At 47.5% G+C, this 12,480-nt stretch overlaps 1 protein-coding gene across 3 annotated transcripts in view; it reads left to right on the top strand.

Annotated features, from left to right (window-relative positions):
* The window catches only part of RASGRP3 (RAS guanyl releasing protein 3), a 288,487-nt gene that overhangs the window by 184,133 nt on the left and 91,874 nt on the right, over window positions 1-12,480 (top strand). For all 3 annotated transcript variants that reach the window (XM_040350806.1, XM_040350805.1, XM_040350807.1), the window contains one exon: window positions 3,555-3,686. In XM_040350806.1, coding sequence (XP_040206740.1) covers window positions 3,555-3,686 — 132 coding nt within the window. The remainder of the gene's footprint in view (window positions 1-3,554; window positions 3,687-12,480) is intronic.

The raw sequence follows: 12,480 nt of genomic DNA, 5'->3' as shown, positions 1-12,480 counted from the left end.
GGGCCTTCCGTCTTGTCAGCCGCCAAGGGCACGCCAAAACGTCCCGCAATGTGCTGCAACGTTGACAGTAGAGTCGCACACACACCAGAGGAAGGCGGCCCCACGCAGAGGTAGTCATCCAGATAGTGAATGATCGAGTCCAGGCCCGACACATCCCTGACCACCCATTCCAAAAAGGAACTGAATGTCTCAAACAGTGCGCAGGAAATAGAGCAGCCCATGGGTAGGCACTGGTCAACATAGTATTGGCCCTGCCAGCAACATCCCAGCAGCCTAAAACAGTCAGGATGCACCGGCAAAAACCGGAAGGCGGATTCGATGTCCGCCTTCGCCATTAAGGCCCCACGTCCGTACCGCCGTACCCACCGTACCCGCCGCGGTCAAACGACGTGTAGGACACCGTGCAAGCCTCCGGATCGATAAAGTCGTTGACCGAACCCCCTTTTGGGAATGACAGGTGGTGAATAAGACGGAATTTGTTCGGTTCCTTCTTAGGCACCACCCCCAACGGAGACACCACCAGCTCCGGCAAGGGCGGGCCGAAAACCGGCCCGCCCATCCGTCCTAGTGCCACTTCCTTGCCCAACTTTTCCCCCACCACCCCCGGATTAAGGAGAGCCGATTTCAAATTTCGTGCCACCGGCGGCACCACCACCAGCGAACACGGTATCTTGAAACCGTCCCTGAACCCCGAGGACAATAGTTCTGCCGCTGCCTTGTCCGGGGTACCTACTTAGGAAAGGTAGCATCCTTTCCCCCTTCACCGGAGTCGTCCCTTTTTTGAGCAGCGTCACCGGCACGCTTTCCTTTTTTGAAACACTTGGCCGCGGGGTGGGAGCCCCCCACACCCTGAGCACTCGTGCTTGAATTTACATGATCCTCCGAATTTGCAGGCGTTCTCATTGAACTGCCAGCAAACTCCCCACTTCTTACCGGCCGACGGTCCTGAGGAGGATGTACCCCCGGCCCCCCCGTGAAAAGACTGCGCCGGGGCCTTAGCCGCCGACATGAGCCGCATCCAGAGGCTGATATCTTTCTGATCCCAGCGCAGAGAGGGCCTAACTGCCCGCCGTTGCCGAAACTGCTCATCGTACCTGAGCCAAGCCGACCCCCCGTACACCCGATGCGCCTCCCCAATTGAATCCATGTACCCGAACAACGCCGAGCAATGTTCTGGGTTCTTTTCCCCAACGACGCTAGCCATAATGGCGAACGCCTGGAGCCAGTTCACGAAAGTGCGCGGAATCAACCTATACCGCCTCTTCTCCTCATCCTCCTTTTTAGAATCATCCGGCTTCACCCTGTCGAGGTTGAATTTCTCCAACGGCAACAGGGAGAATATCTCTACATATTCGCTCTTATAAATTTTTTCCTTCACCTCCTGCTTTAAATGACCCCCCAGAGGACACTCGTAGCATATATAAACCTCGCCCCTTGCCGCATCCGCAATAGTACCAGATCGGAACGAGTCACCACCTCCGGGGCCCCCCCTGACTTGTCTTTTCCCGTCCCCACCTGTCCTGCCACTGGGGCCACCGGGGGAAGCTGCGAAACCGCAACCCCCCCCTCCGGCCGTAGCATCACCCCCAGTCGCGCCCACAGCCGCAGGTGCCCACGGAGCCACCTGTGGCGAAGGGCCCTGTACAGCAGCCACCCGGCCCAAAAGCTCCTTGAGGCCTCCCACCAATTCCGTCAACAGGGCGTCAGCCCCAGAGGCGGCAGGCGCAACGCCCGCCACCACCGGTGCAAGCACCGCCACTGGCGGCGGAGGTGCTGGAACCCCCCCCCCTCCCCACTCCCAACAATTCACACAATGCGTCAGCTAAAGAGGATACATGTAAAGTAGTGGACTTACCAGGCCTGCCGGGAGACCGCCCCCGCTGCCGTAGATTGGATTTCCACCGCTGCCTCCCTCTCTGGTTCCCCATCTTCTTCTTCCGATGGCACACCTTCTGACCTGTCCTCCCCGACTGGGATCGGTGCGGCCGACAGTCCCCCAGGAGAAGATGACCTGGAGGCCCCGGAGTCCCCCCTCCGATCCGGCCGGCCTTTTTCTGATCCTCTGCCCCGCGTTGCTGCAGCAGGCAGACCACCCGACGATGACTCCGCGTTGACCGATGCCCCCCGCTCCGAGCCCCGCCCCACCCGCGGAACCGCCGGCCCCACGTGTAGAGGGCCCCCGCGGCCGTGCCAGGTGGGTCTGAGGCCTTCTTTTTCCCCTTTGCCGCTCCCGTTCCTGCCGCAGGTGGAGAAGGTGCCCCCCCCCCCGCCGCCCGCATTTGGGGAAGCGGCGCCAGTACGGCCCGTGGCCCGCCCACCGACGGAGGTCGGCGGCGTGAGTCCTGCTCTGTCCCCCCCCGTTCCGCTTCTGGTAACCCGCTTCGGCGGGGGGGCCGACCGCCCCCCCCGGGGGGCTCCGGGCCCCCCCTTGCAGTCCTGGATGAGGGCCCCGGGGAATAGCGGGCCGGAGGCCGCGACCTCCGCCCGCGTGGGGTCAACTCACCGCCGCCCGATCCTCCCGATCCGCCCGCCTGCTCCGCGACCCATTCTGCAGCGCGCCTCTCCAGCCAATCCGTGCCCCGATGAGCTGCCTCGGCCCGCAAGCGTGCGAGCACGAGGTCGATGGACGCCATCTTGTCTGTGTGAGAGCAGGAGGAAAAGCTGCTTCCTCGTTGCTCTCCTGACTGCAAGTGCCCGCCTGGCCCCGCCCCACCCTTTTATAGGGTAACTCCCCTGACACCAGCAGCCAATCCTGCTCCTCCTCTGAACTTGCTAATACTAACTCCCCCGCCCCTCTCTACACCAATCCTGCTCTTCCTACCTCCAACCCCCCTAAGCTTAACCCTTCCTGTGTCACTAGACACTCTGTCATGCCCGGCCCTCTGCTAGTCTTTGCTGTCTTTTGCTCCGGGCCTCCCTTCAGTGTCACAAGGTAGTGGCTTTGGAGTTAGGCAAAACCCAAAATGCATGGATGAGTGGGTGTCAGTCTGGAGGAGTGGATGTTCCTAGGCAGACTGTATTCGGCTGCAGATCACCCTAGGTAATGCCCACATGTGATGCAGAGTCTTCACAATTAAAATAACTGATTTCCAATGAATGAAATAAGGCTATTGGACAGTAAGAAATATGAATCTCACAGTAAGTAGTAAAATCAGAGCGTAAACATTCAGTACATGAGAGGAACTTGTACAACTAAAGACAGAAGGTAAGGCTCGAGTTTGGCTATCTTTTTTTTTTTTTTTTTTTTTTTTTTTACTTGATATGAAATTATTTACCTTTTTATTCCTCTTTCTACCATTTTCAGTGCACTAGTAAAATGTATTTATATCTGTGTATGTATTTACCATATGTCACAATTACAATGAAAAAAACATGCAAAACCTAACTGCAATCATTTGGATATGTTTTGTTGTCATTTACAGGTCTGTAAAGACCTACATCATATACAAAATTCTCTCTCTTTTTTTTTTTTTTTACATATTTAAGAACTCAGTCAACCAAGATATGTGTTTTGTGGAGACAGATAGACTTGATTGCTTTTATTTCTGTTCTAGATACTGGATTTTAGAATTTCCTGCTGAGTTTAATTTGGATCTGGGATTGATAAGGTTGACTGAAGAATTTAGAGAACTGGCAAGCCAGCTGGGACATGAAGAACACATTAATCTTATAGATATCTCTAGCATGTGAGTCTATTGGTTATAATTTTTTTTTCTTGCATTAGTAAAAAATGAACTCTGTATGAAAAAGGAGCCCTTCTGTGGTTTCAGTGGGGTAATTTTTATGATGAAGTTAGTTTAAGGTGCAATGTAAACCATGTTCTTTCATGTTGACAGTGAGAAGAAATAAGATATTATTTGTTTTCATGAGCAATAGAGATTGTGATCAGGGAATACCATGATTATGTTCTCCATCAGATGACCCACAGTTAGGCCTCTTGCACACTGCAGCTTGATGCAGTGTGCAAGTGCTCAGTACAGCTTATTTGTTTACTGAGCTAAAATACAGGCCATTAATTGTAATGTGCCTATGCACACAGGCATGTAAACAAGCGCTGTGTATTCTTCAGTAAAAAAAAAAAAAAAATCTGCATTTATAGTCATTAATTTACCCCTTATGCGCGCAAATAATAGACTTGATTATGTGCAATGAAGAAACCCCCAAAACAGCATTTTTTGCTTGCCCATGATTCAATGATAGAAGTCAAGAGTGTTTCACCACATTCACTAAACTCTTTGGAAAATTCCCACACAGAGCGCAACTTCCAATGCAAAGTGAACAATCTATCTGCCTTTAGTAAATGTTATTAAAGTTAACTGCATTTGCATGAAAAAATTCAACACTTTTACACTAATTATATTCCATGTGAGTGGAAAATAAAACATCTCATATAAGGGTCCAATAAGTGCAGGTCCACACAAAGGGTTCTGAGAAGGATCTGTCACCAATTACAGAAGTTCACACTGACATGGTGGACTACATAATCAAAAGTAGTCAAATGTGCTTGAAAACAATCAACTTCAGCTGTTCACATGTGTATTATGATATATTCCTTAACCACTTTACTACTGGCTGCCGTCAATTGACGACGGCACGATAGTTCTGTTGTTCTGAGAGGACGTCATATGACATCCTCGTCTTCCAGAGCCACTAGGGGGCGCGCACCCGCCGCGTTACTGGGAACCGCGATGGCCGCCGGGCACCCGCGATTGCCCAGTTACTGAGCAGGACCGTGGATCTCTGTGTGTAAACACAGAGATCCACGTCCTGTCAGGGAGAGGAGACCGATGCTGTGTCCCTTGTACATAGGGACACAGATCGGTCACCTCCCCCAGTCAGTCCCCTCCCCCTACATTTAGAATCACTCACTAGGGTACACATTTAACCCCTTGATCACTCCCTAGTGTTAACCCCTTCCCTGCCAGTCACATTTACACAGTAATTAGTGCATATTTATAGCACTGTTCGCTGTATAAATGTAAATGGTCCCAAAATAGTGTCAAAAGTGTCTGGTGTGTCCGCCGCAATAGTCACAGTCATGATAAAAATCACTGATCGCCGCCATTACTAGTAAAAAAAAAATATTAATAAAAATGCCATAAAACTATCCCCTATTTTGTAAACGCTATAACTTTTGCGCAAACCAATCAATAAACGCTTAGCGCAATTTTTTTTACGAAAAATATGTAGAATAATACGTATCAGCCTAAACTGAGGAAACATTTTTTTTTATATATATATTTTTGGGGGGTATTTATTATAGCAAAAAGTTAAAAGTAAGTCAGTTAAAGCGGCGCAGTGCCGAATTGCAAAAAGTGGCCCGGTCATTGACCAGCAAAATGGTCCGGGGCTGAAGTGGTTAAAGGAACCTATTTAGAAAATAAAAAACAAACCTTTACAACCCCTTTAAGCACTTACACGATCCAGCACTTACAAGTTCTCACAACATAAGCATATGGGAATTGGCAAGGAGAGACATCATTGCGCAGTATTACTAATAAAATTATTTATTTAAAAAGAAGCCAAAATACTCACAAACATAATAGTTAAAATCGTATGTAAATCCTTGTACCGGTTTCCAACCGGTAAGATTGCCGACTCCCAAGTGTAGCGACGTCATGTGACCAGACTCCTCCCATTGCGCTTCATCACACATAGACATTATTAGGGGCGCCCACATTCAAGGTGCAAAAAATAAAAAAATTGCAAAATCTTTCTCTTATCGTCCATGGACGGACACAGCTCCCTAAATCTTGACAAGTGGGTTATGTTCCTGTTCACAGGAGATGACGAGGCAGAAACATGTTAGATAATTAAATACATGTACTTTAACAGAGTTGAACAGCCCCGCCCAGGGGGCGGTCCCTCCAGACATAACCCTCCTCCCTGCAGTATGCAGCCTCAGTTTCGTTCTGCCTAGCAAAGGAGAAGGACATATGGCTCTCTTTGGGCCCAGCACCCTGAGGAAAAATTGTATTTTATTTTATTTTTTCTCAAAAGAATCTATCAACTGTCGGCTGAGAGACAGGCTGGATATATAGATCCTTGTAGTCTACTCAGTCCGGCCCGCAAGTGTGAGCACATCTTTGCAAAGAGGCTGGGTCTGCCACAACATACCCCATGACTCCTGGGGTGGTCTGTGAGCTTTGCTCCGAGGTTCACACATGACTGGGCTGTGGTGTTGTCTCACTCACAGTGGACCGGGCCGACAGCTACCTCCATTGCGGTTGTAGGCCTGTCAGGAATGTGTCAGTAAGTCCTCGCTTGGACTGGTAAGTACAGTCCCTCCTGCTTAGGTGGGTTGGCACGGCTGGGCATTCCTGGGGTTCGGGAGTCCTCCTATCCTTCCTTCCCTGCTCCTTTTCCCTCTGCTGCACGTCTGGCCTGTGTTTTTTTTTTACTGCTGGGGGTCTTTTTCAAAGAGGAGTTTGGACACTGTTTAGCCTCTTTAGGCTTTCACTGTTTAAAATGCTGCGCTTTGCCGCCATTCTGGCGGCGCTGGCGCATTTTTTTGGGTGATATTCAGTTACTATTGAAAATCCCATTGGCGGCCATTTTGTTGTAGCCGTGCTATGGCACAGGTTACTATTGCAGTCGACCATCTTCCTGTGGCCGCATTAGGCTCTCTATGCAGCGTCCTTGATCTCTAGTGCTGGTTCCTACGGCGCACAGCACAGGTCTCCTCACGAATTGCCTCACAGTTTACCACACGGTTTTTCCTCCCAGGGCATGGATCTCCTGGCCGCTCATCTTGACCACAGGGTGTCGGAGTTCATGGCCAGGTCTAGTGATCCCTGTACGGATGCATCAGATGCCCTGCGGGATCTGTATCGGCTACTTTATAACAACAAAACCTGGGGAATGCCCAGGGAAAAACCAAGCCTCCTTACCCTGCAGAACAACCAAATTAACCTGTCTAACAGTAGACGTTAAAACAGGGGTTTTGTCCGCACGCATTTGCAAACGCATGCGTGAGCCACAGAGCCGTGCCAAGGCACCCTGTAATCTGTGGTCCTAACACTAAACAATGAGCGTCCCCACAGTGGAGGCACATGCATTCTAATGGATAGATGGGGGAAGGTGGACTGAAGGGGAGCCACCCCTCCTTAAAGGTACAGGAGCACACCAAACACCCAGCATATAGCACAATGGCTGCAAAGGTGTTGGTGCACTGCTGGACCAATATAAACACCACAGGTGAAACAAAAACGTGTCCACCGCCCCCATCTATTGCTGGCAATCGCAGTAAGTGGCATAGGAAGGCTAACACAGATAACAACAAAACCTGGGGAGTGCCCAGGGAAAAACCAAGCCTCCTTACCGACCAGCCTGCAGAACAACCCAATTAACCTGTATAACAGTATGCGTTAAAAACAGGGGTTTTGTCCGCACGCATTTGCAAACACATGCGTGAGCCACAGAGCCATGCCAAGGCACCCTGTAATCTGTTGTCCTAACACTAAACAATGAGCGTCCCCACAGTGGAGGCACATGCATTCTAATGGATAGATAGGGGCAGGTGAACTGAAGGGGAGCCACCCCTCCTTAAAGGTACAGGAGCACACCAAACACCCAGCATATAGCACACTGGCTGCAAAGGTGTTGGTGCACTGCTGGACCAATATAAACACCACAGGTGAAACAAAAATCGGCTACTTTATGCCTTTCCTCCATTGTAGTTGCTTCCTCGGCTGCTCCACAGAGGGGAGGCCGAGGGGATCCCGATGATTCTAATCGCTCCAGATTGGCCTCTGCATCCTTGGTACGCCGATCTCGGTACGCCATCCCTGGCGGTTGGACCTTCTGTCTCAAGGTCCCATACTTCCTCCTGTGGTACAGTCACTGGCTTGCACGACATGGCTATTGGAAGCCAGGTTTTAAGAGACCGGGGTCTGTCCGACTCGGTCATCTCACCCATGCTGAAAGCAAGGTAGTCTCCTTCCAGGAGGATTTACCATCGCACCTGGAAGGTCTACGTCTCTTTGTGCGAAGAGATGGGGTGACGTCCATGGACATACTCGGTGTCCAGGGTCCTGCTGTTTTTACAGCTTGGAATGGATCTAAAAATTGCCTTAGCACCGTTTTGTGGCAGATTTCAGCCTTGGCTGTGTTTTTTTCAGTGGCCTTTTGCGGCCTATTCCTTGGTGGGTACCCTTTTTGTGCTGGGGGTTTGTCATATACTTCCCACTCTTAGTTCACCTTTTACCCCATGAGTTTGGACTCTGGTGCTCTCGGTTCTTCAGAAACCTTCCTTTTTGGAAACATCAGAGAGATTCTTCTCTTGACACTATCTCGGAAGGTGGCATTTTTAGTGGCCCTTATTTCTTTAGTTAGTTAGCGGTCTTGCCTTGCAAGTCGCCATGCTTGATCCTCCATTAGGATTACATGGTGGTGCGCCCGCGACCTTCCCTTCTTCCGAAGGTGGTTTCGGCCTTTCCCCTGAATGAGGACTTTATTCTTCCATCCTTTTGTCCTCGGCTGGCGCATCCTAAGGAGGTTGCGTTTCCTACTTTAGATGTGGTACCCGCTTTGCGGTTGTACCTGCCTACTACGGCTCCGTTTCGGAGATCTGACGCTCCTTTTGTGTCGGTGTCTGGTCCACAAAAGGGCCTGGCGGTCTTGCCGACCACCATTTCTCAGTGGATCAGGCAGACCGTCATACAGGCCTATGTTTTTGGGGGGCGGGCGCCCACCTTTCCGGTCATGGCACTTGTTTTTGGGGGGCGGGCGCCCACCTTTCCGGTCATGGCACCAGGGCAATTGGTGCTTCCTGGGCTTTCCAACATCATGTGTCTGTCTCACAGGGGTGCAGGGCGACGACTTGGTCGTCCATTCACACTTTTTCCAGATTTTATGTGGTTGCTGTAAGTGCATCTTCTGATGCTTCTTTCGGCCGCTAGGTTTTGCAGGTGGCTGTTTAATGTTGCACCTTCTCTGTTGAGGAGCTCTGCTTGTTTTGGGGTGCAGTTAAAATTGGTTTTACTGATACTGTTCCCCACCCCTCGTTTTTGACACTGCTTGGGGACGTCCCATGATTTACCCAGATGTGTCCCGTCCACTGGACGATAAGAGAAAGTAGGATTTTCTGTACTCACCGTAAAATCCTTTTCTCTGACGTCCATGGACGGACACAGCACCCACCCCTCCTGTTTAGGTTTGTACTGCTTGTTACGAACTGAGCTTGCATACTTGCAGGGAGGAGGGTTATGTCTGGAGGGACCGCCCCCCTGGGGCAGGGCTAGTTCAACTCTGTTAAAGTAACATGTATTTAATTATCTAACATTTTTCTGCCTAGTCTCTCTGTGAACAGGAATATAACCCACTTGTCAAGATTTAAGGAGCTGTGTCCGTCCATGGGACGTCAGAGAAAAAGATTTTACGGTGGAGTACAAAAAAATCAAATTTTTTGGGGGATTTTAATACATTTCCCACTGCAGAATAATACTCTGTAGCAGGAGGGTTCAGAGAAGGTCATTGATCGCAGTGTGGAAAGCAGTGGTCTTATCTGCAGCAATCCAACCCCCACCCTCAGAGCTAAAGGACCATGGCTCTCTGTGTGAAAATAGTGCTCTATCTGCAGCAATTTAATCCCCCTGCTGAGTTAGGGCTTCAAAACCATTCCTTTTTGTGTAAAATCTGCGGAAATATCTGCAGCGATCCAACACTCCCCACCACTGTCTAAGTGCTGAAGGGACCATGTTGTTTGGTGCACACATGTTCCAAAGTGTGGAGTGTTTCTCTGTGAGTCAGAAACCTGCACAATTTAGCCTGCATTCCCCAGGTGCAGAGATGGTAAAGCCTAGGAGGAGAGGGTAATGTCATGTGAAGGATCGAAGTCATAACACAAACATGCGATTCAGACCCCTGCTGGAAGATTTTACTAATTCAGTACCACTGCAATAAAGCAAGCTCCCTCTAGTAGTAATAAAGTATATCAACCCTGATCAATTGAAAAACCACCCCCCCTTATGGTCATAAACAATACTTGCACTGACCTCTAGTACATTACCAAGAGTTTTAAATACAATATATATATATATATATATATATATATATATATATATATATATATATATAATATATATAAAACCGGCGCCCTCTTGTAACTTATGCAAAAAATTAAGAAAAATAAATGAATATAGCTCAACCATCCCTGTGAAGAATGGTTGTAACTTACTGGATCAATTAAAACAGTATTTATTCATGTAAAAAAAAATGGAAAATATACACATATACAATTACTACCATACTAAACAAACTACACACAATGAAACCCAATCAACCTCACAACGGATTGGTGTCAATATTTGCCCACAATGTGTGGGTATTAGATAGGAGAGCAACTGTCATTAATAATCCAACAGTAAAAATGAAGAGGAGAAACAAGATGAGTTGATGGGACTGAAGGATCTGATCATGAAATAGACCTGCAGGGGACCAGCATTGATTATGGATAGAGTGCAAAAGTGACTAAGTCCAAAGGTCAGTGCCCCCAAGCATCCTTCCACAGTTGTGCTGTATTGGAGGGATAGTTTTGGCTGTAATACCCAATGTACAGTACAGTGATTGCCTAAGCAAGTAGTGCCGGACTCCGTGGTGGTCCAGAGGAGGTACAAGTATGTTCCCAGTGAAAATAATAGTAGGCACTTGGAATTAAATTTAAATGGTATACATCAAGGACCGAAGCTTGAAAAACCTCCCTCACACCATAGGCAAATGTAGTTGATGGTAGATGGCATAAAATATATTTATCTGTATATGCTGTATAGGGCCATCCTTTGGCCAACTGATATATGTACAAAGTTGTATGTAACCCCTTCCTCAAATGCTTCAATAGACACAGATATGTGGAAAGGAAATGTACTTGTCAATCATGTTGAGGTAAAAAGTCCTTAAATTCTTTGGGCTGGTCATCTGATAAAAAGTCCCATCTGTAACCCATATATGTGTTTAAAAATGTTTTTAACACATATATCAAATAACATTAATAAGTCATACATATGTCATGTCAACATATTAATGTTATTTGATATATGTGTATCATTTTTGTACCCACAAGAGGTCACTGGGTGCACATCACAGCACATATTTTCATCGTGACATTTATAATATATTTTTGGTGTTATATGCAATACTCCCAATAGGGGTCACTGTTTTATTTTATTTATATTGTATTTACATCACATCTCTTTTTACTCCGGTCTGCTAATAACAGTTGGTGTTAAGCAGCAACCTCTTAGATATATAGAACTTACTTTATATTAGTAGCGCAGAAGTACATTTCTTTTTATTTGTATTCACTTATTTCTCACGGGTGCAGCCACTATGGATATTTTTGGATTTGTAGATAACTGAACGATTCATTTAGATGATGTTTTTTCAGAACAAAAAGCCAGCACTGGATAGCACTGTCAAAAAATTAGGTAGACTGTTGGAGAAAAAAAGTTTCCATATGGTGGGACATTGTTACCTTTGACCGCCTTCACAAGGATAACATAGTTCCAAGGAAGTTTAGATGGGACGTTCACATCATAGATGGTATGACAGATGAAGCATCTGTCAAAGAATGGTTTGAGTTCTTTAATAAAAACTGTAAAGAAGTGATTTATTTTCTCCTAAAGAGAAAACAGAGGAAAATGCAACTTATTGGTGAGCAGATACAAACACTTAGGGATAAAGTAGAACCTTTTAAAAAAACATCTGAATATGGTAAATTAACTAGTAATGTGGATAAATATTTAGAGAAAACAGATTTGGAGGCCAAAAAACGCAAGGCCTCCAAATACCAAAGGGATCTGAAAGATTTCTAAACTAATCAGGTGTATAAATGGCAAAATAAAATGCAGGCATCAGTAGCAGTATCAGTGACGAGCACACCAGAGAGGGAATCTCACCCTTTACGGGTGGGTAACACTAAACCAGTTCCACCCCCCCCCCCAGTCAGTCAGGACCAATAGAAAGAAATTGGAGGCAAGAAAATCTAGAAAGACCCTCAGGAGGAGAATGGAGACAAGAATATCAAAACTACCCTCAGTATGCTTCCCCAAGAACACCAGGGTGGAGAGGCCATAGGGGTAACTGCAGAGGTAACACAAGGGGTGGCCCCCGGGGCGGCATCCAGGATGGGTAGAACACCCTCTAACCACTATGGGTACTCTAATCAAGATAGGGACTATGCCTATCAGAGCCCATTGCCTACGCATAATTATTATGAGCCTTTAAGGGATGATTATAGACCAGTACCATCCCTGCCTTCAAGGGATGATTACAGATCAGGACCATCTCAGAATGTTTTTATAGACAGATGGGGGAACCAAATGGAATATCGAGAGAATCCAGGACCGTACCAACAAATAAACACACCAGAAAGAAGAGGGGATGCCAAGGAGGACAGAGGAAGCAAAAGAGGACAAGAGACTTAGGGGAGAGTATTTATAACATAAGTAAAATCCCCCTGACAAGGATTAAAATTTGCTCCGT

Source organism: Rana temporaria, chromosome 4 (assembly GCF_905171775.1).
Source record: "Rana temporaria chromosome 4, aRanTem1.1, whole genome shotgun sequence".
Classification (NCBI taxonomy): Eukaryota; Metazoa; Chordata; class Amphibia; order Anura; family Ranidae; genus Rana; species Rana temporaria.
The sequence above is the reverse complement of the archived record's forward strand: the minus strand, read 5'-3'. Positions and strand labels throughout refer to the sequence as shown.